We start from the raw sequence: 22469 nt of genomic DNA on the forward strand, positions 1-22469 counted from the left end.
ATGATAACTTTATTAGATGAGTTTTAGTTGCTGGTTGTACCCAAAATGACAGTACTCACAGTATACTAGTGTTTTAAAAGTGGGTCGACATTGCAATGTATTTAAATCATGAGTGGCTATATTAACGTTGCTAACTCCAATATGTAATTTAGTGGAGCCAAAGCTGACCCGCGTTATTTGTCACCGTTCATCTACCGATGCATGTAGAGCCACTACATAAAATCATTGGCTGCTTCTAGGAAGACATTGCCATGTGCTGCCACCTTGTTCATGGAATAAGTACACTTGCCGACCTTTTCACCACTATATGACCTGTCTACTCCTTCCAGACATGTATTGTAGAAACGGACAAAGACCAAATATAAAGACATTTGACAAACGAGGTATTTAGGATGTTACAATTTATTGATGAACAGCTACACAGGTTCAAACTACATGAGGAACATTCAGTGTTGCACAAGGCTGGAATAAAAGACAAGGACACACAGTCAGTCATTATTTACTTAAGCTGATAAATTAGGTTTGTTTTTGTTGTTTCACCAAAAGTTTTTCGAGCCCTTATATTGGTTGTATATTTTCATATAAAAATGATTCAATTGCTTCTACATGTGATTAGCTTAAAAGATTATTCCTAAGATTTGAAGACACCCTAACCAGTGAAAGCTATTTGGCACAGAAAAGTTCAACATCTACTACATCTCGTTTATATCTAGATAAGAGTATATACCATCAACTGCTTAAATATCTCCAACTTTCAATACGATTGACAGGAGATTTAAGCAGCATATGCTGTTGACAGTACTTTCAATGACTGGTACCAATTCTTTCAATTCATAAAAACTAACAGAAGGGATTACACAATTTCAACAGTTGTCCAATCCTTTGCATATTTCGTAACTTGTTATACAGCACCAGTAAAATCTAATAAATATCTTTCTTTTTCTATGATTTATATTTTTTAAGACTGTTTGGCTAGGGTACATGTAATCTTGTTTATTCCTCCAGTTTTACATCAACCACTATTCCTCGTCATGTACATCACAAGTAGTACATACACATGCAAGTGTAATTGATATTTCAATTGTTTGGTTTGCACTCTTCGTCGATATTTCTGAGTAGCAGAAAGAATACACATAAACTATGACACTTAATGAACTACATGCATTATGAACTGGAAGCAAAATCGTTCTTAAAACAAATACGGCCACAAGCAGCTGTGAGACCGTGGCTTACTAACTGTGTGTGAAGATCAGTGCATTGCGGTTTAACTACCAGTGAACAGATAGAACAACAATAGAATTTATAGTGTTTAATAGTGCCCTTTGTAAAATGTATGCTGCTCGGGAATAGTGAGAATTTCTGTCAGTTGAATCCTATATTGCTTGGTCACATATTCCTGCAAACATCCATTTGTATTACAACACATATCTAGACATTTGCTGCTTAGCCGTGGTTCAACATTTTTACAAAACATTATTCTCAATATATATATTATTATTATTATTCATATTAACATCGATCTTAAATTATCAACATATACAAGATGACCTTTCTGTCGTGTTTGCAAAACTGCAAAGAAAACATGCAGTACATTTACATTAATTGAAATCTTTGTTAAGAAAATTGGTAAAATATAAAACAAGCGAGCTTCATCCTCTGTTGTGAAATCCAAAAATAATATAATACAGGATTATCAGTCCTAGAATCCAGAATTACTTCATAAAATTGAAAAATACAACAGACGATAAATATATATCATTATCATATAAACTTTATCTTGAATTACATTTAATAATAGAAATCGCCAATCTTCAAAAGGAACCAACCACCATTGACCTGAACTAAGGGTACTTTGTTTGATAGTTAAGACTTGGTGGGAACTTAGCATCAGCTATTGTTGTCATAATTATTTGTTGGTGTATATATAATGCTCACAATGCTCAAAAGCTAAAAAGCTATTTCACTTTTTACACTAGTTACTTATGTACAATTATTCTGGTAATTACGTCACCAAGGCTTTTCCTCTACAAAAGCTTAGAAAACCCACCTCTTTATACAGCATCACATCTAGAATTTTTTCAAGTCAGAGCATCAAGTGTAACTTCATACAGAACAACCTGTGCCCACTAATAAATCAGACAGATGTTGGATGAACTGTTGTCTTGACTAAAAATTCTGTAGCAATGTAGCAATCATAAACAAATGTAGTTGAAATGAAGTAATTTCTGCATGTAGCCTTAAATCCGTGAGATTTCTCATCGCGATTCACGACAGGTATTTAATCCACCATGTTGCTATTGGTTTAGTAAACAAACGTGTGTCTACCATGATATGTCACATGATGCAGAAACCACTCTTTTAAGTTAATAACTTAATAGTAAAAATATTATTCGAAAAAATTATTGACAATCAGATTTATACACAACGCAGAATCTTGATCTTCTATCCCTGTTCTTCAATGCACAAGATGTTTTAACACCATTTCAATAAGTAACGCACGATATCTTAGATCATTATACCGGTAAGATCTTTATCATGTTCTTTTTTAGACCAATTAATGAAAATTGTCGTCCACCTCAGTCTTTATATTCTCTACCATGAAAAGTCTCAAATTAATAAAGGCCAGATTCATTACGAAAAAGTAGATCACAGTTATTTTTGGGAAAAATTATGAATTATTTAACTTTCTTTTCTAGTTAATAATGACAAGAAATTGTGGAATCCTTGGTCACAGCAGTGCATTTTACTGAGTTTTCTTCTTCAGAGGTATCTTTGACTGAACTCTGAAATGACAAGAATAATTCAATACATTATATACATACTGGTAGTCGATAAACAAAAGCACAAATCATGATCATAAAATAAATCGTTGTGATCTACTTACTGAGCCCAGACATTCTTTATCTGTTTCATAGCCAGGTCCAAGTAGTTGTCAATCTGTGTCTATAAAAGAAAGAAAAAAACAATTATTGTAAATTATCGCCATTTGATATAAAACTGGAATATCAATACCAAGTATTATAGGTTAGACACTGCAGTTCTCTACTAGGAACTGACACAGGATTTTTGTTGGGAAGTAATTCTAGATCAGTTTTTTTTGGCTAACACATGAATAAGCTCAAGGGTACAGATAATGAACGACACTATAAAATACTCGACTTTTAGTACGAGACAAACATGATTTGTTGGTCTACCGGGTATAGGGAAATAGCAGGTGATTAATATTTGTGTAAACACTCAAAATGTCACCTGAATTTGTCGTTCCGTGAACGGAAGTGAAAAAATACCAAACAGTTTATGAGGCTGATGACTGTTCAATTTCATCTTAGTCGCCGTGAAAACTTTAGTGGCAGAAATTTTGAACAGGTTTTTCCTGGAGCCGATTGAAAGTTTGTATTGGTTATTATTGGAGAAAAGCGCTTTAGTTCGATTTCGGTTTTTACGAGCCTTACGCGTGAAGATCCAATAGAGACAACGCTGGCATGCATGAAGAAACAAGAATTTCTATTGTACTGAAATGCACCTTATTTTTAATGAGTGAAACATTTCTCTCCTCTGAAAGTAAGTGAAATCTTACTCTCACAACAATAGTTGGACCCTAACAGTGCTGTTTTCCCCAACTCAACGAGAAATTAAATCTCTCTTGTTTTATACAATGAAGAACAAGTAAACTGAACATTCTGTTTCTTACCTTGTGCATTTCGTAGACCTTTGGAAAAGTGAAAAGTGATACGACAGCTGTAAATAAACAACAACAAAATTATTCAATTGGTGGAAGATGTCCCGATGAATGCGCTGAAAGAGAAATTAATCTCTATTCAACTTCATAGCTTACCCAAAATAATAATTGTGATACCATTAAACCACGATCCAATGTATGTGAATACCCACAATAATAATCCAAACTGGAAATAAAAACATATCATGAATAGGTGCTGAAGAATGTGATGACATGTCATAGTTAACTGATAATACTTACTTTCAAGGAATCAACGAGGTCTTCTACGAGGAATAATCGCCGTACTTCTTTGCCTGTTTTGTTTGCGTGTTCCATTATCGTGTCGACAACCTGATGTACTTTATCTGAGGGAAGGCTCAAATCTTTTTCAAGGTATTCTCTAAAATAGATATCGATTCATCAGAAACTAAGAAAGTAAATGCCAACGGTTCGGTATGTATCAGATGGTATTGACTTTCTACTCCAGGCAAGACAATAAATTTAGCTATTATTGGCTTTTATCACTGGCAACCATGAAGGGAGTCTTACTTAAATGGATGGCCGTCTCCCGTTTTCTGAACTGCCTGCAACACTTTCTTGTAGATGCTGAAGCTGAGAGTGACAGTTAGTACGACCAAAGATAAATACGCCATCACGCTGAGCACTGAAAATGTTGCCAACGAGATTAACGTGACCATCATGCTGCCAAAAACGATTCCAGATTTTTTGATATCTCGCCAGTAAATGAGATCCAAAACTGAAACGATAGAATATACAAAGAGCATATAAACGCAAGCCTACATACTTAATTCATCACGATGAAATTCCTCAAGACAATTTACATAGCTGTAAATATACATTCAGCAGAAAGTACTCCATACTCCAGTAGTATCACCAGACACAAGTATTGATACAGATAATTTATCTGCGTAGATGAACTACAGTGAACAGAATACTTGTAGTACATCTTATATACACCTGATAAATTCTAAGGTTACCCCATAAATATTTGAAGGTATTACCATTGACATAATGCATCGAAAAACCTACCGATATTAACAGGATTTTGATGAGAACTATTCATGTATTACATGAGAGTAGCAATTATTGCTGTCTAATGGTAATACATCAAATGTGGTATGTAATTTTACCACACCAGAGTAATATTATGACACACGTCAGTATGTCAGCGATAAATAACGCCATCACTGCAGCGAGTAATCACGTCTTAGAATTGGCACTGATCAGCGGCATTAATTGTTAATCTCACTATCGCATCAGAACACTGGCGCGCGATATATCATTATACTAAAACAATCAACATTGTTTACACGAACAGAAACCAATATTTCCAATTATACCTTGTATTAAAATTCTATCAATTCGACCGATCATCCGACTATATAATTATGTACTTCAATTTTCGATTTCAAAATCAAACCGCCTGTTTTGCTCCCGGCAGGTGTGTTGGGCTTGTAAAGGGACACAGAATCAAATCATATGAAGATCAATCAAAAAAATAAGAGGTACAATTCCCTAGTTCAAGACCAAAACAATCGAGAATATACGGTCACTTCATATTGGAAAATCCTCGTACAATTCATCTGTCGTTATATCATCTCTATAAAGTATCAAGTAAATGCTTTTTAAATTCAAATCATTACCATAAACACTTCACAGAATTTAAGTGAAAGCAATTATAAATGCATTTGCATTATCTGAAATATTCATTTCAAAATTTGAGATAGCCTAATATGAGATTTCACAGTCAGGGCTGCATAGGAAGCCACCTGCCACAATACACATGGCACTGACTCATCATAAAACATGAATACAATACATTATTTCTATCGCAGCTTTATATTTATGCTAAATGTACAAAAAAATTCATGCTTCCTCTTATGATAATGAATTTAACCCGAAATCTAACACACCAGCGCGTATCTGTTTATTCACATTACAGTTTATATCCTGGTGACAATAACAGGGGAAAAGGAGACACTGACACGACAACGCAACATATCGATTCCTATCATAATTCATTCGTCAACGATTCTCTATTATAAAATCTGGGGTGTTGCTGAAGTATGACTAATACGAGAGCACGAGCATGCAACCTATTCAATCATCATAAAACTACTCAAAGTCAATCGACCTCAGCTCTCGCAGACTCTAATACACTGACATTGACTCACAGACCCCCGGCCTCCCTTTTAAGACCTATCATTCATTCGTCAAATGCATCATTTTATTGAATTAGTAAGAATCCTATTTCTACGCAACTCGGATAAAAATGTTGACTAAGCTAATCGTAGATTTCCACCATATAAATATCCCTATAACCGTTATAATTGGCTAATTTGTATTACAGCTGATCATCGGAACAGCTCATTGACTAAGGTTACTCGTTCATCTAGCTTTTCATTAGCCTTTTAACTAGGAAATTGAAGGTTTCAACAGCTTGAAAATGTACGGATGAAAGGTAGCCGGGTATAAGCACCTGGCTGAGACTGAGCTACCGACGTATCAAATATCAACAATACCTTTCTGTTGGTTCGTGCAACATTCTTGTTGTTGCGCATCGCTAGTATTATCTCCGACCGAAGGCTGTGATGTGTCCGCTTCCATCATCGAATACTAACAAATATTTTATCTATAAAACTATTCCGAAACGATTGCGCCGCGAATTCGACCTGCTACGACGACGAGCACTAGATTTTCTATAATAATCAACATACGCGAGTCATGTGACTCGATCCATTCAGTTCATTAATATACATGAGCTGATCTACAGCTAGACCGAACTATAAATACATACATACATACATACATACATACACACATACTGCATGGATACGTTTAAATACTAGAAATAATAGATTATTCATAGAAAACTGAAAATAAGCCAGAGAATAATTTACCGTGTGATCATTATTATATATAAATTTTTTCAAGTACTGATATTAGGAATTGGTTATCATATCGAGACAAACACCTGCTCGGCGCATGCAATTCAAACCCTGGATAGAATAGATCAAATACTAATTACGCAAATTTAAAATACAGCGTATGATTGATATGGAACGAAATCAGACAAACGACGCGTGTAACGCTTATTTAGATAGCAGGGAACCCATATGTGGCTTCAGCGAGCGTCGTCGCAGTCAGTCAGTCCGCTGTGGAATATCATTACTGCATCAATCAGGAACCAGTTACCATGGATACGACAACCAAGGACAAAAACGCGAGCACTTAAACATCCAATGAGGTATCAACAGAAATCCAGCAGGATATGTGACATTAGTCAATAGCCTTGCATAGTTTAAGCGGTGACATTAATTATCGAGAGTTCGTTTCAATATAACGACTGCCGGCAGTTTTTCTTAAAACATTTTTCGTTATATAAAAGATTTCGAGCACCACCTGGTTCGATTGCTTAGAATTTTTTTCTTAAAAGAATATTTCCGCCTTCTATCCTAATTTTTCATTATACAGTAAACAAGTTTAGTGAAAGGACTGAATCAACAACAAAAACTACACGAGTTCAAAATATAGCCTAAAATGAAGAGACGAAGAATAGCTCAGTGAGTTTTGAAGTACGAGAATTGATTCGCATTTAATGTTTTTTCAGATCGATAGAATCTAGGAGGCAAAATGTCAAGTTTGCCTAAAGATGTCAGCACTGTACAGTTGTGTATCGATCAAATGGAGGTGTTTTTCATGGATAAATTATCCCTTCAAGCAACACTATACAATTTCAACGTGAATCTAAACTAATGAAAAATGCCATATGTCGATATCAGTAAAACTAGTTAAATAATAATTCGCTTCACACTGTGACTGAACAACTGAATCCAGTGAAGCAACAGTTGAGTTACTGAAGATCGTATAGACAGCTCGCAGGCTGTTCAGCGTTGACCATATGCTACCAATAAAATGTACACAGATCACCACACTGCTATTACAATATACATGTGTACATATAGCACCCACAAGAGACGAGACAACTATCATCATAGATACATTAGCTGATGGGAGATATAAAATACATTAGTTGATCATCTCTACAGAAAAATTCAAACTAGACCAAAATAATCTTAGCACACACACACCCAAGGTGAAAGTGTAAAAGCAGTTTTGATCACTTCAGTTTATTTTTTGCTTTACGTCATTCAAGTCTTGGCTTTCCGACCTTAAATGGATCGCTCATTTAACTTCAAGATGGGACAGCCTTTAGGAGTTTTGCCCGCACACCAGCAAGACTTGAACCTGCTCGTGATTTAGCCAACACTCTGATGTCGAATGCGACAGCATCACGCCATATCCCACGAGAGCTAGAAGGCTGCTATTGAACGTCTATTACCACAGGCGTATAAACCAGTTCATGCATCCATGGTACTACTGACTAAACCCTAGCACTTCACATTCAGTTGGTACTTATGAATAATTCATATGACTCCTGAAACCTTCATCCAATATAGACAAATAAATAATGGATTCCATCTCACCGAAAGGTTGTCATTAACCTGGACGAAACAATTTTAGAAGCTACACATGAACAATTCTCAGTTGACAATGTTCACTAACTGGATCAGACTTTCAATAGAACTCGTTCGAACTTCATATGAACCATTTCATTATTTACATGCATTCATGAGAAAACTGAATAATTATGAAAACTTACCGCGAGGATCCATATTCTTGAAAAACTGACCTGTAAAACAAAATAATTCATGTATCAAAATCTGCTCATTTTAGGGTATAATTTTATGTCATAATTCTTGTAACAATATGAATCTTAAGATATATATAAACCCTATTTCTACGATACCCTTCAAGGTCTAACTGCAGTTTGGGTCACCTATCCACTGGGTGGCGTTAGTGTTATTAAAGAATAGTGTTATGGTAAGGTTAGGTACATAACCATTAGGGACACCTAAACTGCAGTCATACCTAGTTCCATATTATCAACTATATAAACTTGTGGTTTAACTCAACAATGCATTGATTCTGATATACGACTTTTTCTTAACAATGGAGACTTTCTATATCATCCCACTGAGTTGTGAATTATTTGTTTAAGAGCTATTTCTCTTCAAGTGTTTGTGATAAGACACTAGGCGGTAGAAGAATGGACTTCAGACCGATGACAGGACAAACTCATAGACATGACCTTTAAATGTCAGTTTAGTTAATAAGAATATTCCTATTGAAATTGCCTCAGTGATTTTAGATAGAAGTAGATTATAACTACATAAAGCTCAGCTGGGAAAATTCTAATAGTCCAAAAACAAACCCAGGGTGAAAGCAAGTGAACGATTAATCGTGACGAATACGAAACACTCACTTAAAATAGACAAGTTTGGGCACCCCCTCAGTTTGACCTAAGAATTTACCAATTATACTTACAACAGCTTGCAGCTGGACATATTCCAGCACAACTAGAAGACTTGTCTGACTCTTCTGTTTTTACTGGAGCAGGTGGTGATGGTGCGCTCGGTTCTGGACTGCTATACGCCGACGACTCCGGCTCAAAAAATGGATCGATTTTCGGTTGTGCCGGAGTTTTCTTGGGTGATTCAGAAAATGATCCCAGTAAGTCGCCGGTAGCTACATCTGCTTCTGATGTAGCTGTATGTGAACCCGTGTATAAATCTTCTGGTTCGGCTTCCTCTAGTTCTTTAGTTGTTGAACTGACCGGTTCTGAAATTAACGAATCTACCTTCTCGAAGTCGTCGGCAACATCTCCGTGACCTTCCGATTGACTAGAGGACTTCAAATCATCAAATTCATCCATACTGATTGTTCTTTGCTTTGTTTATAGTATAAGGATATATATTAACGTATTTACTCTTGCAATTACGCAAAATTTGACGGAATTAATTGCACCACCCGCTTCTTCTGATACAAAATGGCTGCAAAAGTGACGTCACTTGGTCAATGTTAGTATTAGTGACAGCCACTCGGTGGCAGTACCTTATGGACAAAAATCCAACTTCAAAACTGGCTTAATTGATCAAAATTGGTCTAGATCCCTTCAATAAATGAATATATTATATGTATTGTACATATACGTGTATATAAGTTTGTTACGTTTTGAAATGCCTTTATTTTCTTTTTGTAATTAATTTTAAATACTCCATATGTCAATTGTCACTGGTAAATTCTAAACCTCAGTAGTAGCGAAGTTGTTCTATGTTCTTCGATTCATTTACTTATGTTTGTTGTATGTGCAATTGGATTTTTAGGCCTCCTCATTTAGGTGAATAAAAAGCTCCATCTACGCTTTTCGCTGGTCATGACATGGTAATGTTTCCAAATCTCCATTTTATTCCATCCTTTATTCCATCCTTCTTTATGAAAGGGGAAACAAATTTTTGCCCACTAATCGATCATTCTCTCTATCTATAGCCGATGAGCAAATACGAAACCATCTGAAAATCAAATACAATTTTTTCTAAAAATCAAATTTATTCTAAAGTCAATTTACACAGTAATTCATGTGTTTATGATGTTTTAACAAAAAAGAATACATGGATGGAAATGCGATGAGAAATCAGGACCAATGATCAACTTGAAACTCTGAAGAAAAAAAGAGCATGATGCTCTACTGGCTTTGTATATGAACTAAACTCTGAAGTTCTACAAAATCGATAACTAAAACTACCTTCACATAGGAACATAATTTATCCTAGCATTAACACAGCCATATTTCACATTATTACAAATTAAAACAGAACTACCCAATACCAATATTTGGGTATTCAAAAAAGCTGGTGATCATTTTAAAACACTTATCAGTTTCATAAAAGTTTTATCATCCTAGATAGATATCAAAGTGTGGCAAAAAGCCTAAACCATTAAAATGCATGGCAGCAGTAGAGACATTACAATTTAATGATGGTAAATGTATAAGCAACACATAAATAAATACAGCTTAGAGCTACATACAGCATTCTGTACAACTGGAAGATTTATACATAAAAATTATAATAGGCATTTTGTGCTTTTTTGCATGATTGATGATAACCATGAATAACGGAAGGACTTTTCAGTTGAATATGGAAGACTAACATCTAACATTATCTCAATTATGCAATATAAGCATAACCATAATCAATCTTTATTTACTTATGAATCCAAATGGAATATTAAGAGATCAGAGAACAATCAGACATTACAAGGACGGTTTGACAGATAATTTTTTTTCAAGTTATGGACGTTGTACAAGTTAGTAGCACATAAATGTGATCCTCACTATAAACTAGTGACATAATGATAAGAAACACGATTTCTCGGATCGACCTGTGCTAGTGTTGTGCGCAGTACATCTACCAGGCGAGATAATTTCTTATTCTCGATTTCTAACTTCAAGTTCTTCTTTTCATAACTATCGGAAAGTTCGACAGCCAGTTTAGAGGCGGCTATCTGTCGCCTGAGATCATAATTTTCACGGCGAAGTCGATCATTGTCGCCGCCAAATGCAGCCGTACGATCCACGTCTTCTTTCAGTTTATCACAACTTTTCTGCAAAACTTTATTACTATATTTCATGCGATTGAGACGAGTTGTTAAATCTTGTACGCTCATAAACATTTCAATGTTCTCTTGCTGTACGTAACGCATACAATCATCAATGTCTATATCTTGACGTTGTCGCAACACGGTGCAAGATTTCTGTAAATCTTTTATTTCCATCTCTAATGTTTCGACTTTGTGCTCGTGCATGTCTTTCAACATAGATATTTCTTCCTCTTTTCGTTCTTGTGATTGCAACAGTTCACAGTTTTTGTCTTCGAACTGACGGATCCGTTCCTTTTCGTGTTCGACGCAGTTTTTCAATTTTTCTAATTCGCGAACGTAATAGAGCTTCTCGCGTTTTAGTTCAGTGATTCTCCACTTACTCTCCATGTAAGCCGATTCTGCCTCCTCTGCGTCCTCCAGACGACGGCGTAAAGCATCATTTTCGGCTTTCAATTCAAGAAGTTCTGCCGACATTTTCTGATTGTGAATTTCATCAGATAATGAACATCCACCTCCTGAAAGAGAAGAGTATTAAGAAAGTAATCTAAAAGATGGCATGTTTTCAGAGACAAACTCGTTGAATTAAAAGTTCAAAGAATTAGTTAATCTAAACTGGCCTTGATGATATTTGAATAAAACCAAGAGAAGAAACACATCCTTAATGTGCATTATATTAGAAAGCTACAATATACACGGAAGGAACAACCAATATAAGAGTTTCTGCATCATATTACATTCAGCAATTACATATATGTATGGTTCATTTGTTTAAAACGACGATGATCACGTATCTCAATTTCTGATGGTTATAGAACATGCATGGTATAACACATTGTAGCATATATATGAAAAGAAATAGAGGATTAAGACATTCTGAATAGCTAGATAAGTATGAAATGAATGGGTAGCTTGTATATAAATAACTCAAACAAAGCTTTTATGAGCGAATACTTTTTCGTTTTGTGGTACAGCTTGATCCAGTTTGCCTGTCTACAAAACGATAATGAACCGGAGTTATATTTTAAATGATGCGAAAGTTTTTAATGAGATATTAAGAAGCAGCATCAGTTAATACCTTGAAAGCCAATATCTATACATATTGCATCACTACCTGGATATCCAGGACTTGTTTGACGATGGTTTTGTTTATCAGCATTTTGATTGAGAAGATGCAGTTTCTCTGTTTCTAGGTGCGCTATGGTTTCCATCAAATCTTGTATTTTCCGTTTGTCATTTTCTTGTTGCTAAAACAGACAAATTAACTTTTTGATTGTGCAATTTTTTGAGTTGAATGATGATTCATTCTTATAGATATACTAGTACATACCATTGTGATGTCTTCAAGAAGTAATTGACTTTGCACAAGTTCATCAATGACACTCTCTTCACGTTTGCGGCTTTTTTCTAATTGTTCTTCAACACGAGTTCGAGAATCAACAAGCGCTGTATTATCCTCTCTTAATTCCTACGGTAATCAGTTAAAAATCTGGTTGAGAATCTACTGAGCTTATCGTTTATTGTGATAGTGTAAAAATCATCAAAATTTACCTCTGTTCTAGATTTATAAAACTCAAGTTCTGCTACTTTCGCTTTAAGATGAAAATTCTCTGTTTCATACTCCTCAGCCAGATAAGCCTAAAATGTTTTTTAAGATATTGCCATAAAATCTATTCAGAGCCAACATGGATTCAATGAGGAATACAACAAACCTGCTCTTGAAGAACATCCAGTTCATCTCTATTAATTCCTATTTGCCTTAATTCCTCGATCAACTTTTGTTTCTAAAACCCGAGAGCAGAAGAAACCAGTCAGGCACACGGCAGAATTGTTGAAATGTAAAAAATACCAGTAATAGAGCAGTAGTTTTTACACATTACCTCAGAAACTAATTTAGAATTGTTTAAATCACATTCATCAACTGTAGCTTTCATCTCCACAAATGAACTGTTCTTTTCATCACTAAAAACATGAAAACATAATCATTAGTCCATAATTCAATGAATCTAAATATCTTAAAGTACCAGGAAATATCAACTGACATTTCTTCTTGTAGAAGTTTAATTTGGTTTTTATAATGTAGAAGTTCTCCCTGGACATGTTGCTTATCCATGTGAGCTGGTAGTATAATCTGTTTAACTGTTTTATCAACTAGACTTCTGTAGTATTCACGCTCCTGCACCAGTTCCTGATTTTTCTACACAGATAAAAATGTACATTGAACAACACCTTACAATGAAAATAACTAAATTCATTGAAGGAGGAGGATCAAATTCATCTATAGGCCTATACCTCATTAAGTTCATCTCTTTGTTTTACCATCGCTTTTAGATGGTTGAACAAATCCCTAGTGTCATCACCCATTTCTTCATAATCGACATCATACATAAATGTTCCAAAATCCCTAATCTAAAAAAGGCATCGAAATCTCTAGAGCCATATGAAAACTGATAGTCATGCTGTACTTTCGACTGGCCACTTTAGACTTTCTTTTGACTGACTGCTGTACTGTACGTCATGGGTTTAAGTTCTTTGTAAAGCATTCTTAGAAGTAGAGATGGGGAATATTATTATTATTACTATTATCACTATTATTATTATCATTATCATTATCAATACCTCTTTAATATATTCAACCAGTTGCTGTTGTGTTTCTTTGTCCAGCTTTCTTATCTCATCAATAAACACTTCTTTATGGTCACACTGTACAGCACAACCGAGAATCAATTTCAACAACCGAATAATTTCATCAAGAGCACCATCTGAAACATGGAAATAATTCAATTAAAACATATATATTTATATATTACGTTATTTTGCTCTTTTTTGCTAAGTCTAAAGAGAGAAATATAATATTTGTGAGATAGCCTTTCTTCCATCAAAATAAATGACTCCAACACAAAAGAGAATTTTATTGTATTCATAGCCTCTGAAAGATATAGAGCAAGTCCATCGACCAAATTCGAACATGATAAAAAATCAAGTTACCAATATTGTGAAATAGACTTTCTTCTGTAATAAAATGATATTGGCACTTAATCAGGACAGATGTGTTTAAAAAAAGTAATGACACATAATCAAGTAACCAATATTGTGAAATAGACTTTCTTCTGTAATAAAATGATATTGGCACTTAATCAGGACAGATGTGTTTAAAAAAAGTAATGACACATGATCAAAGGTTTAAAATCCTGAACAAAAATAACTGATAGTTTCAAAAAGAATAATATGGGAATTCCAGTCACGGGAATTCCAATATCATCAATATTGAAATTCTTAAAAAAAAGAATTTTTGACCAGGATAAATCTGGATAAACACAGAGCTTCCATTTTTATGAAAACTAATATTGACTTTAATCGAATATGTGAACACTTCATATCAAAATTGTTGGAAAGCGTATGTGAAATAACAACCCACTAATAGTTTATACAAGAAATAAAGTCAGGCAAGAGTCTGAACGAAATAAAAAGGAAGGTCCTTAAGATCTGGAAATATTCAATTACCTAAATGCAATCCACAAAACAGTGACTAGACAGGTTCTACAATATAACATTCAGAGCCTGTTTCAAGCTTGATCTGAATATATCAGAATTAATAATACACACAATTATTGTTGTGATTTTTGAAACCTTTCAGACAGTAAATTGGTACCAATAAATAATAGGCGTTCGTACTACTTGTTCTATATAAGTGATTTATGAGATACAATGACAGTATTGAGGAAAGCAATACAATTTCAACGTGAATTGAATTTGTCTGACATATTGAACTTTTCCCAGCGAAGTGTTTAACAAACACCGTGTTACATTGTGGTGTATAGTTAATCTATCTAAAATTCAGTTTCTCTCAACTCTGCTCAAGGTTTCACCTGAAGATTTATACTGCATGAAATGACCTATGGTTTGGGTACACAATTCAGGCCTTGTATCCTGTAATCAGAATTCAAATAAACATGCCAGAGAAATGTATAAGCCTCAAATAAAATTTTAAGTGTACATAAGTAAACAATTATACCAGGTGGGTCAAGGGGTACTACTCGATGATCATTTGAGAGGAAAATAAAAGCCGAGCTTCATTATATAATGTTGTGAATGGGTTGATTATCATTGTGATTCTAGTGTAAATATTTAGCAAAATGTCTTGAGACAATCATATGTTAGTCAATAATTCCACAATATCATGAAATCAGACAATGAATTCAATACTCACTTTTATCAGGCTCCTGTGCTATCATTATAACATCTGGTAATTTCATTATAATAAGCTGCTGTAAAGATTCCTAAACAGAGTAAGAGAGACAGAGTAATAAATGTACTACGATTCATGGTCAGTTTAGAAGTCTTCAAGTTTTTTTCTTTACATAACAGAAATGGGTAAAATACTTTTTTTTAAAATACAGTCATGGAGTTAAAAGTAAAAACATACTTGATAAAAGCTATAAATACTATTCATTAAGCATTGCCAATTTTGGATGCGTCCATTGACATCTAGAGTATTACGATTAATGGTTTCTTTTGTTGGCCTTGGGTCACTGAAAAAGAGATGATTCATCACTCAGCGTGTAGCATTGTAGCGCTCCTATCATTGTATCAAGACAAAGAGCATTAATCTCCATGTAGGAAGTTTAAAGCAAAGTTAAGCATTGGACTTTTAGGATATAAGAGGTTTTTGGAATGAAATATAAAACAAGGCTTCAAAGTCTATGGATATGTGGGCTATTTAAAACAGATCTAACCACATTTACTTAGTGATTTGCATTATGCAATTAAAAGTAGAAGTTGGTTCAAAGTGAATCTAAATGAGATTGTAAATGCTTACATTTGTAACATGACATCATTTAGAAATACCCCGTCTAAAATGTCAGGAAATGCTAAAGTTTCATCTGGAGGACAAAATGTTTGCACCTGTAAGGATTATGAAATGGAGTTAATTAGGTCAATAGGTGATACTGCACACCTCCTCAAGGCATTGATCTAACAAAAAGCGAAAGTGGGAAATATTCTTACCCAAACAATGAGGGGGCTTTCCATGAACTCTTCAATAGATGACATATCTACTAACAAATTACTTTACATCGCACAACAGAAATTCTGAAATTTGAAAAAAGGATAATAGCGTTTGAAAGCTGTTCAAAGATGAAATTTCAATTGAAAAATTAAAAAAATTAATAGAAGGCGATTGGCTACATTGACATCAATTTCTCCTGTGGTGAAAAGAAATGGAACAAGAAATGAGCCAGTTGCATGATTTTTAGACTTACCATACTAAGGACATAGTTCCAAAATAACGTGTTTCGTTCCTTATCAGTTAGTGTGTACATTATACGAGCAGCGTGTGCGAATATTCAAAGCTTTTCGGTATCTTTTTGTACTTTGATTGATTTTTGATGCTTTTGTGCTGATAATTGAATGATTTTTGAACTGTACAAGTGCGCCCTCTGTGTGTGACTATTGAATTGAATTGGTTGTATAGCATTGGGCCACGTTATAAATTTCATCTTACAAATATTCCTCATTTCATAAATAAACAGCAAATTGAAATACGAAATCGGATGATTCAAATATAAATCTTAATTCTATTTGATTTCTATGGATTTCTGTTTCATGGTCAGTAAATGGTGTAGTATTTTTTTGTAATTTAGGATAACTCCGAGAAGCATTGTATTCCAACAGAATACAACTTACTATAAACAAAACTAAAAAGAAATTAAAATGTCATCGAAGGAGTCGGTTTATGATGCGTTACTGCAGCATCTCGAGGGCATGCTCTTCCAAATTCCAGTGATGTCATTCATAGATAGACACTGCGCAGGTAGGATCAGTATATTTGTGTTTGCTGCGTTGAAAACTCTTAAATTTTGATAGAATTCAGTTTTATCAATTTACTTCCGGGTTGACGAAATAAAGTCTGTTGTGCAATTATCTTCGCACAATTTACCACAATTCATTTAATCGCGAATGTAAAGATAGATTTTTTTGTGCACAAGGATTGATGACATGGTGTATTTTTTTAGCAGGGCCACACCTAAATTAGTAGTAGGCCTAAAGCCGTTGTTCCTCACCATAACAGCATCTGGTATTCAGACTAGGCCGCACATAGGCCTAGCGGCGGGCAGTTGCAATTTTGGAAAAGTGTTGCAAATATTATTTAAATTGTTTTAATTGGTATCCTTTCGGAATTCTCTCCCCCTAACTCAAAAGCTAGGGGTATAGCCCTGACCCTGTTAAGGCAATTTGATTTTTAGTGATTGATTAACCTGGTCGTGTTGGCATTGTTAGATAGAAAGGCTGCATCATTCATACAATCCTTTCACAAAGTTGTTACTGGGTGAGGCCGTTGTCTAATTCAAGTTGTCTTTCAATGCTAATGAAAATGATCATAGAATGCTGAATATACTGCTAATGTTATGTATTCATAATAGACTCCAGTGTTTAACTAGGGGCCTAAAAGAAAGTATTTATCTTCTCACATACTTGAATACCTTACAGGAATCATATGTGAACATATACTCTAATCAAAGACGATATAAGGAAGGAGAAAAGGAATCCAATCCTAATATGCCTATCATTTTATCTCACTTGGGCCACAATTAATTGCCTCTCACTCAAAAAGCCTCTGCTTTGTACCTTGAGACCTCGTTTTTTGTTTTGGACCCTGATAGTAAGACGCCTCAATCCATTCTAATTTTTTTGATAAATGTGAAAAACGTAAATTATAATTGAATATCATACATAGGCTTCAGATCATTAAAGGCTGAATAGTCGTAAAAGATCCTATCTTGGAATATAAACGGTCTTTAAAATGTCATTTTTCACATATGGTATAAAAGCCCCAATTGTTTGTAGTACTAGGCTATGTTTTAAAAAAGGTCAAAGTCTGCATTAAGCAGTAACTGAAAATAAAGGATTTTTTTCAATAACCTGATTTGCGATATATATTTAGTTTAATTTCCAATTGCTTGAGGGCTCTATTTTGCCTCAAATTGGGAAAGTTATAAGGATATTTATTTGATGAGATTTGCCTGTTTGTTTACAATGCAAATCACTCCATCTATTAGAATGTATTATGTACTGGAAGGTTTGTGTGCTGTGAAAAATTATTGATTACACATAGCTTGAAAATCATTTATGTGTGGTATACAACAGAGAATAGGAAAAACGATTTCATGCGTAGAGTTTATCGGAAAGAAGTCTTAACCATAACCTAAATCTACAGAATCAAGTGTTTAAATACTAATTTATTCAGATGAATAGAAATATTTGAGCAATGTGGAATGGGCCATTTAGGCTAAAAATATTTGATACCTTTTTGTTTCTCCTTTCTGCTGACCTTCAAAGTTGAACCGGCCAGCCACCTATCTGCCCTGTACACCCGGTATTTTCTTTTAAATCATGATCAAGTTAACCATAAGAGATCCAGCAGGTATAAAAAAAAGAACTGATTACTAATTTTATTACAGTTTACAATATGACCCAGCCGATAAGGGGAAACAATTAGGTATAATTTATTTTTTAGCCTTAACTTAAGAAATTGCTTCTTGTTCTTGTCCAGCAGTTTGTTTTATCCTTGTATGATAAAACTGTTGTATGCATAATAATTTACTCCACCATAAATCTGATTGAAGAGCCGGTGATCTTCTGTTACCATGGATACAGCATCAATGAGTATCTGATGATCGCAGCCTTTATAGGCAGGGATTTATCGATTTAAATGTCACGCAGATAATGTCTGAAAGCAAAATCATTCCATCTTCATTAACGCTTCTGTTAGTGGGAAGCTGGCTGTATTTGAAACCCATACTCGCTGAATAGAATGCGTGTTTAACAATTTTTAACGAGTCAATAAAATCTCAGGTTAATTCCATGTTCATTTAAAGCAGAATTTGGTAAAATGTAAATACAATGTCACTCTATCATATAGATAATGATCTCTTTTGCCCTCATTGATTTCAGTTTTTGATCCTACGACCGAAAACTGTCCAGAATATGAAAAAATCTGGGAGCAATATAAAGAACTGGTGAGTTGGACATGTAGGATTTTTCATGAAATCTAGGCCGTAGTTGGTCAATTAGTTAATGTATTCTGATAAATTTCTTGACCGAACAATTTATCATAATTCACAACAAGTAGAGTTATATATCGTGATTGATTGAAAATATATAAATTTCCCGTTGTTTCTGTAAAATAGGTTTCTCAGTTATTGGATGGCTTCAGGGAGGACTGTGGTGTTACGCACGAACAGATAATAAAGGCACTTAAGGAACTTGACAAAAACCGAGACTTCCACGAAGTATACAAGGTCTGTCCAGTAGTCCGGTATATCTCTATGTAATCTATTGTTCGGTGTAGACTTCTAAACAATTGATCTTTTTTTCAGTCTATATTTGAACAAGTTTTCGCCACTGTTAGCGTGGATATATTCATTCAAATGATGACAACTAAAAATGTGGAGTTACAGCATCAGGTTTGTATTTAGATAATTCCTTGATGGTTTTATACTTTTACATAGAGCATTAGCCTTTATTTCAAATGATTTTTTGTTTTTGTATTGTAGGTGTTGATGGTGTTACTGTCACAGTCTGGTCAGGTACCTGGTATTTTACAATCGGATGATCCAATAGATGAAAAACCCGGTGCAAAGACTTCTGAACCTGATCGGGAAGATGATATCCTAGAGGCTGTTTTAAGGTTGCATCTTGATAGATAGAAGTTTGGAATGATACTATAGACTATGAAGAATTCAATATTTGGTATTTTTATCATAGGAAATCGAAGGCTGAATATGATGCGCTAAAAGCCAAGGAAAAACAGTCTGAGGAAGATATGATAAAAGCGTTAAAACTCTCAAAACTTGAGGCTGAAAATCTACAACATATGCATAAAGAATTACAAAACCAGTTACATGTTGTAAGCATTGATTGAAATAATGATGTCATGAATGTGTATCTTTGAACTATTCAAATTTATAGCAGTTATTCCTTATTTCTATATTACAGAACCTAGCGACACTTACAATGAATGAAAGTCAGACCACTGCTCCAGCAGTACCGCCGCAGTCAGAATTTACCAATCCAAAACCTGACAATCGACCTAAGGCATCCAATGACAATTCAAAGACAGAGCCATTATTACTTAAAAGCCGATCGAAGGGAGAAGAAACCGAGAATATTTTTGCAAAAAAGGATAAAGTGGTATATTTCAAAATATTAATGTATCTGACTTCATTTAAACGGTTTTGATTGTAATATAATCTGGGATGACGCTTCGTAATTTGCAGGCAATTCCTCCAGCAATGTTTCCTACAACAAAACCATTATCATCAACGCAACCTGAACCAAAGTCGAAAACATCAGTAGAACCTGCAGTCAGCGTTAAGTCTGATCTTCCTCCTGTGTCGGGAGTTAAACAGATAAGTGGAGCCGAAGCGGCAGCTAACTGGTTAGCAACAGCCATGTCTGAATCTGATCGACAATCGTCAACCGCTGCTGAAATAGCCGTATGTATCTAACCCTCATTCACGGGTTATTTTAACAAGAAACCTTAAAAAATAACATCAACGAATTCAAACAATTGTCATTGCAGGCTAATATGCCCAAGATGTCTCGTGAAGAATTGCTTCAAAGGCAGCAGTACTTAAAAACTCAACGAGACAAGCTCATCGCGTTGAAGCAAAAAGAGCGAGAAAACCATTTGAAATCAGCTGAGAAGAAACAACCGACCCGTCCACAATCAGCACGCGCTGCACGATCAGCTATGAAAACCACTTCACAATCAACACCAGAAATCGATGAGAAACAATTAGCAATGAGAAAAACAATTGCTGATAGACTGAAGAAAGAAGTGATTGGTAAGAGATGATAGACATGTTATTTCATCCTGCGCACTCACTTTGTCGCCACTCATCAGATATAACTGTTGTCATCACAGTGTGTTGTGTTGTCTTTACAAAAGTATTGTTTTATGTTTTATCAGCTCTAAAAGAATTGACCATCACACTTTGAGTGATTTATGAAGAGATATAATCAGTTGTATAATATGAAATGATAATGTGTGTGTCCATAAGAGTATGTCTGTTTATAAATTCTTGTGGTGCTGTATCGAAAATAGGATGTAAAATAATTTGTATGCGTCCAAGCATTTGTTGCAGTATTCTATCCAAAATTCAACGTCTTGATTGATTTTGATGAGGTATTTTGCCGAGGTACAGTTTAATTATCGTGAGAGATATAGTTTATATATACTTCTGTTGTATTTATTGATATTTTTCTTATTATTAAATGTAAAGACCTTTCATAATGTATGTATGTAACTATAGAGGGATCGAAATTCTATTATCTGTTTAAAAAGTTTGCAAATTCGCCATAAAGAAAATTGGTTCATACATCATACAAAATGAATGGTCTCATAATCAAGTGAAATACCGGTACATCATGCATTACTGGTATTTCATTGCTCAAGTTTTAATTAATGTCATCCACAACAATCAAGTATATTTATAGAATGCAAAAAATTGGAACATTTGAATGATGCATCTCTTGTGGTGCTGTATCGAATGATGCAGTTGAACGTCGTTATCAATTAAATATATTTTTATTTTATAATTAAATGTTTCTGTTGTTCTTATTCTTCCTTCATATCAGCCACTGTATATAAGTGTTGTCAGGAGAGGTAGCCATTTAACAACCTTCAAGTGATTCCTTGGTTATTTGCACGTGTTCACACCTGCACCAATTACTGAATGTCTCGCATTCCCATGATCCTGTCAATTAACTGTTTTACATCATTGAAGTGATTCAAACATGGAATGGTCTCTCACGTATGGGATTTACTGACAACTAAGTCAATTTTGGCTATGTATTTACATTTGATTTCAAAGTAGCGCTTTGTGATTGATGTATGTACCTAAAGTTTATTCATGCATTCTATTAATCTCTTGCAGTGTTGGATGATTCCAAGTAACTAGTTGCATGCGCAAGGACAATGACGCTTATAGTGTGGTGTTGATATTGTTGTACACCAGTAGATGGAAGTATTCTAGAAGACTCTACTCTGCTGTTCTCCCGTCCATGGTGGGAGGTCTCGTTGTCTTGTAGTTCAGCGACCTGTACACAGTAAATTTTCTGTAGTCATAAATCATAAGATAATCACTTATTTCTGACCTGTGATACACGTATTCTAATATAGATAGGTAATTGAATCTCGGCAGTTCTTGAGGTTGGTATTTAATGC

At 34.6% G+C, this 22469-nt stretch overlaps 3 protein-coding genes across 5 annotated transcripts; 1 reads left to right on the plus strand and 2 right to left on the minus strand.

Moving 5' to 3' along the window:
- Nucleotides 1-386: 386 nt before the first annotated feature.
- Nucleotides 387-9636, minus strand: LOC141898121 (reticulon-1-A-like). The gene is made up of 8 exons (XM_074783941.1): nucleotides 9128-9636; nucleotides 8403-8432; nucleotides 4268-4475; nucleotides 3980-4118; nucleotides 3836-3905; nucleotides 3692-3738; nucleotides 2885-2943; nucleotides 387-2783 (listed from the first exon to the last, which is right to left on the minus strand). The coding sequence occupies exons 1-8, from the start codon at nucleotides 9513-9515 to the stop codon at nucleotides 2744-2746; spliced, it is 981 nt and encodes a 326-aa protein (XP_074640042.1). The 5' UTR covers nucleotides 9516-9636; the 3' UTR covers nucleotides 387-2743.
- On the plus strand, nucleotides 6817-22448 carry LOC141898120 (uncharacterized). Its single transcript, XM_074783939.1, has 12 exons — nucleotides 6817-6986; nucleotides 7214-7314; nucleotides 16882-17051; nucleotides 19193-19257; nucleotides 19429-19539; nucleotides 19618-19704; nucleotides 19795-19928; nucleotides 20006-20147; nucleotides 20237-20431; nucleotides 20518-20736; nucleotides 20823-21087; nucleotides 22180-22448. The coding sequence occupies exons 3-12, from the start codon at nucleotides 16952-16954 to the stop codon at nucleotides 22197-22199; spliced, it is 1338 nt and encodes a 445-aa protein (XP_074640040.1). The 5' UTR covers nucleotides 6817-6986; nucleotides 7214-7314; nucleotides 16882-16951; the 3' UTR covers nucleotides 22200-22448.
- On the minus strand, nucleotides 10227-16637 carry LOC141915161 (protein Daple-like). Of its 3 annotated transcripts, XM_074806580.1 has the most exons (16): nucleotides 16501-16637; nucleotides 16247-16330; nucleotides 16059-16144; nucleotides 15666-15771; nucleotides 15450-15519; nucleotides 14228-14251; nucleotides 13859-14001; nucleotides 13532-13648; nucleotides 13282-13436; nucleotides 13120-13201; nucleotides 12952-13023; nucleotides 12791-12877; nucleotides 12570-12707; nucleotides 12318-12486; nucleotides 12194-12232; nucleotides 10227-11757 (listed from the first exon to the last, which is right to left on the minus strand). In XM_074806580.1, the coding sequence occupies exons 2-16, from the start codon at nucleotides 16289-16291 to the stop codon at nucleotides 10976-10978; spliced, it is 2115 nt and encodes a 704-aa protein (XP_074662681.1). In that variant the 5' UTR covers nucleotides 16292-16330; nucleotides 16501-16637; the 3' UTR covers nucleotides 10227-10975. The 3 variants fall into 3 exon arrangements, with proteins under 3 accessions (XP_074662681.1, XP_074662682.1, XP_074662683.1); XM_074806581.1 differs by lacking the exon at nucleotides 14228-14251; XM_074806582.1 differs by lacking the exon at nucleotides 12194-12232 and having other exon boundaries at nucleotides 12354-12486.
- Nucleotides 22449-22469: the final 21 nt, after the last annotated feature.

Source organism: Tubulanus polymorphus, chromosome 1 (assembly GCF_964204645.1).
Source record: "Tubulanus polymorphus chromosome 1, tnTubPoly1.2, whole genome shotgun sequence".
Lineage (NCBI taxonomy): Eukaryota > Metazoa > Nemertea > Palaeonemertea > Tubulaniformes > Tubulanidae > Tubulanus > Tubulanus polymorphus.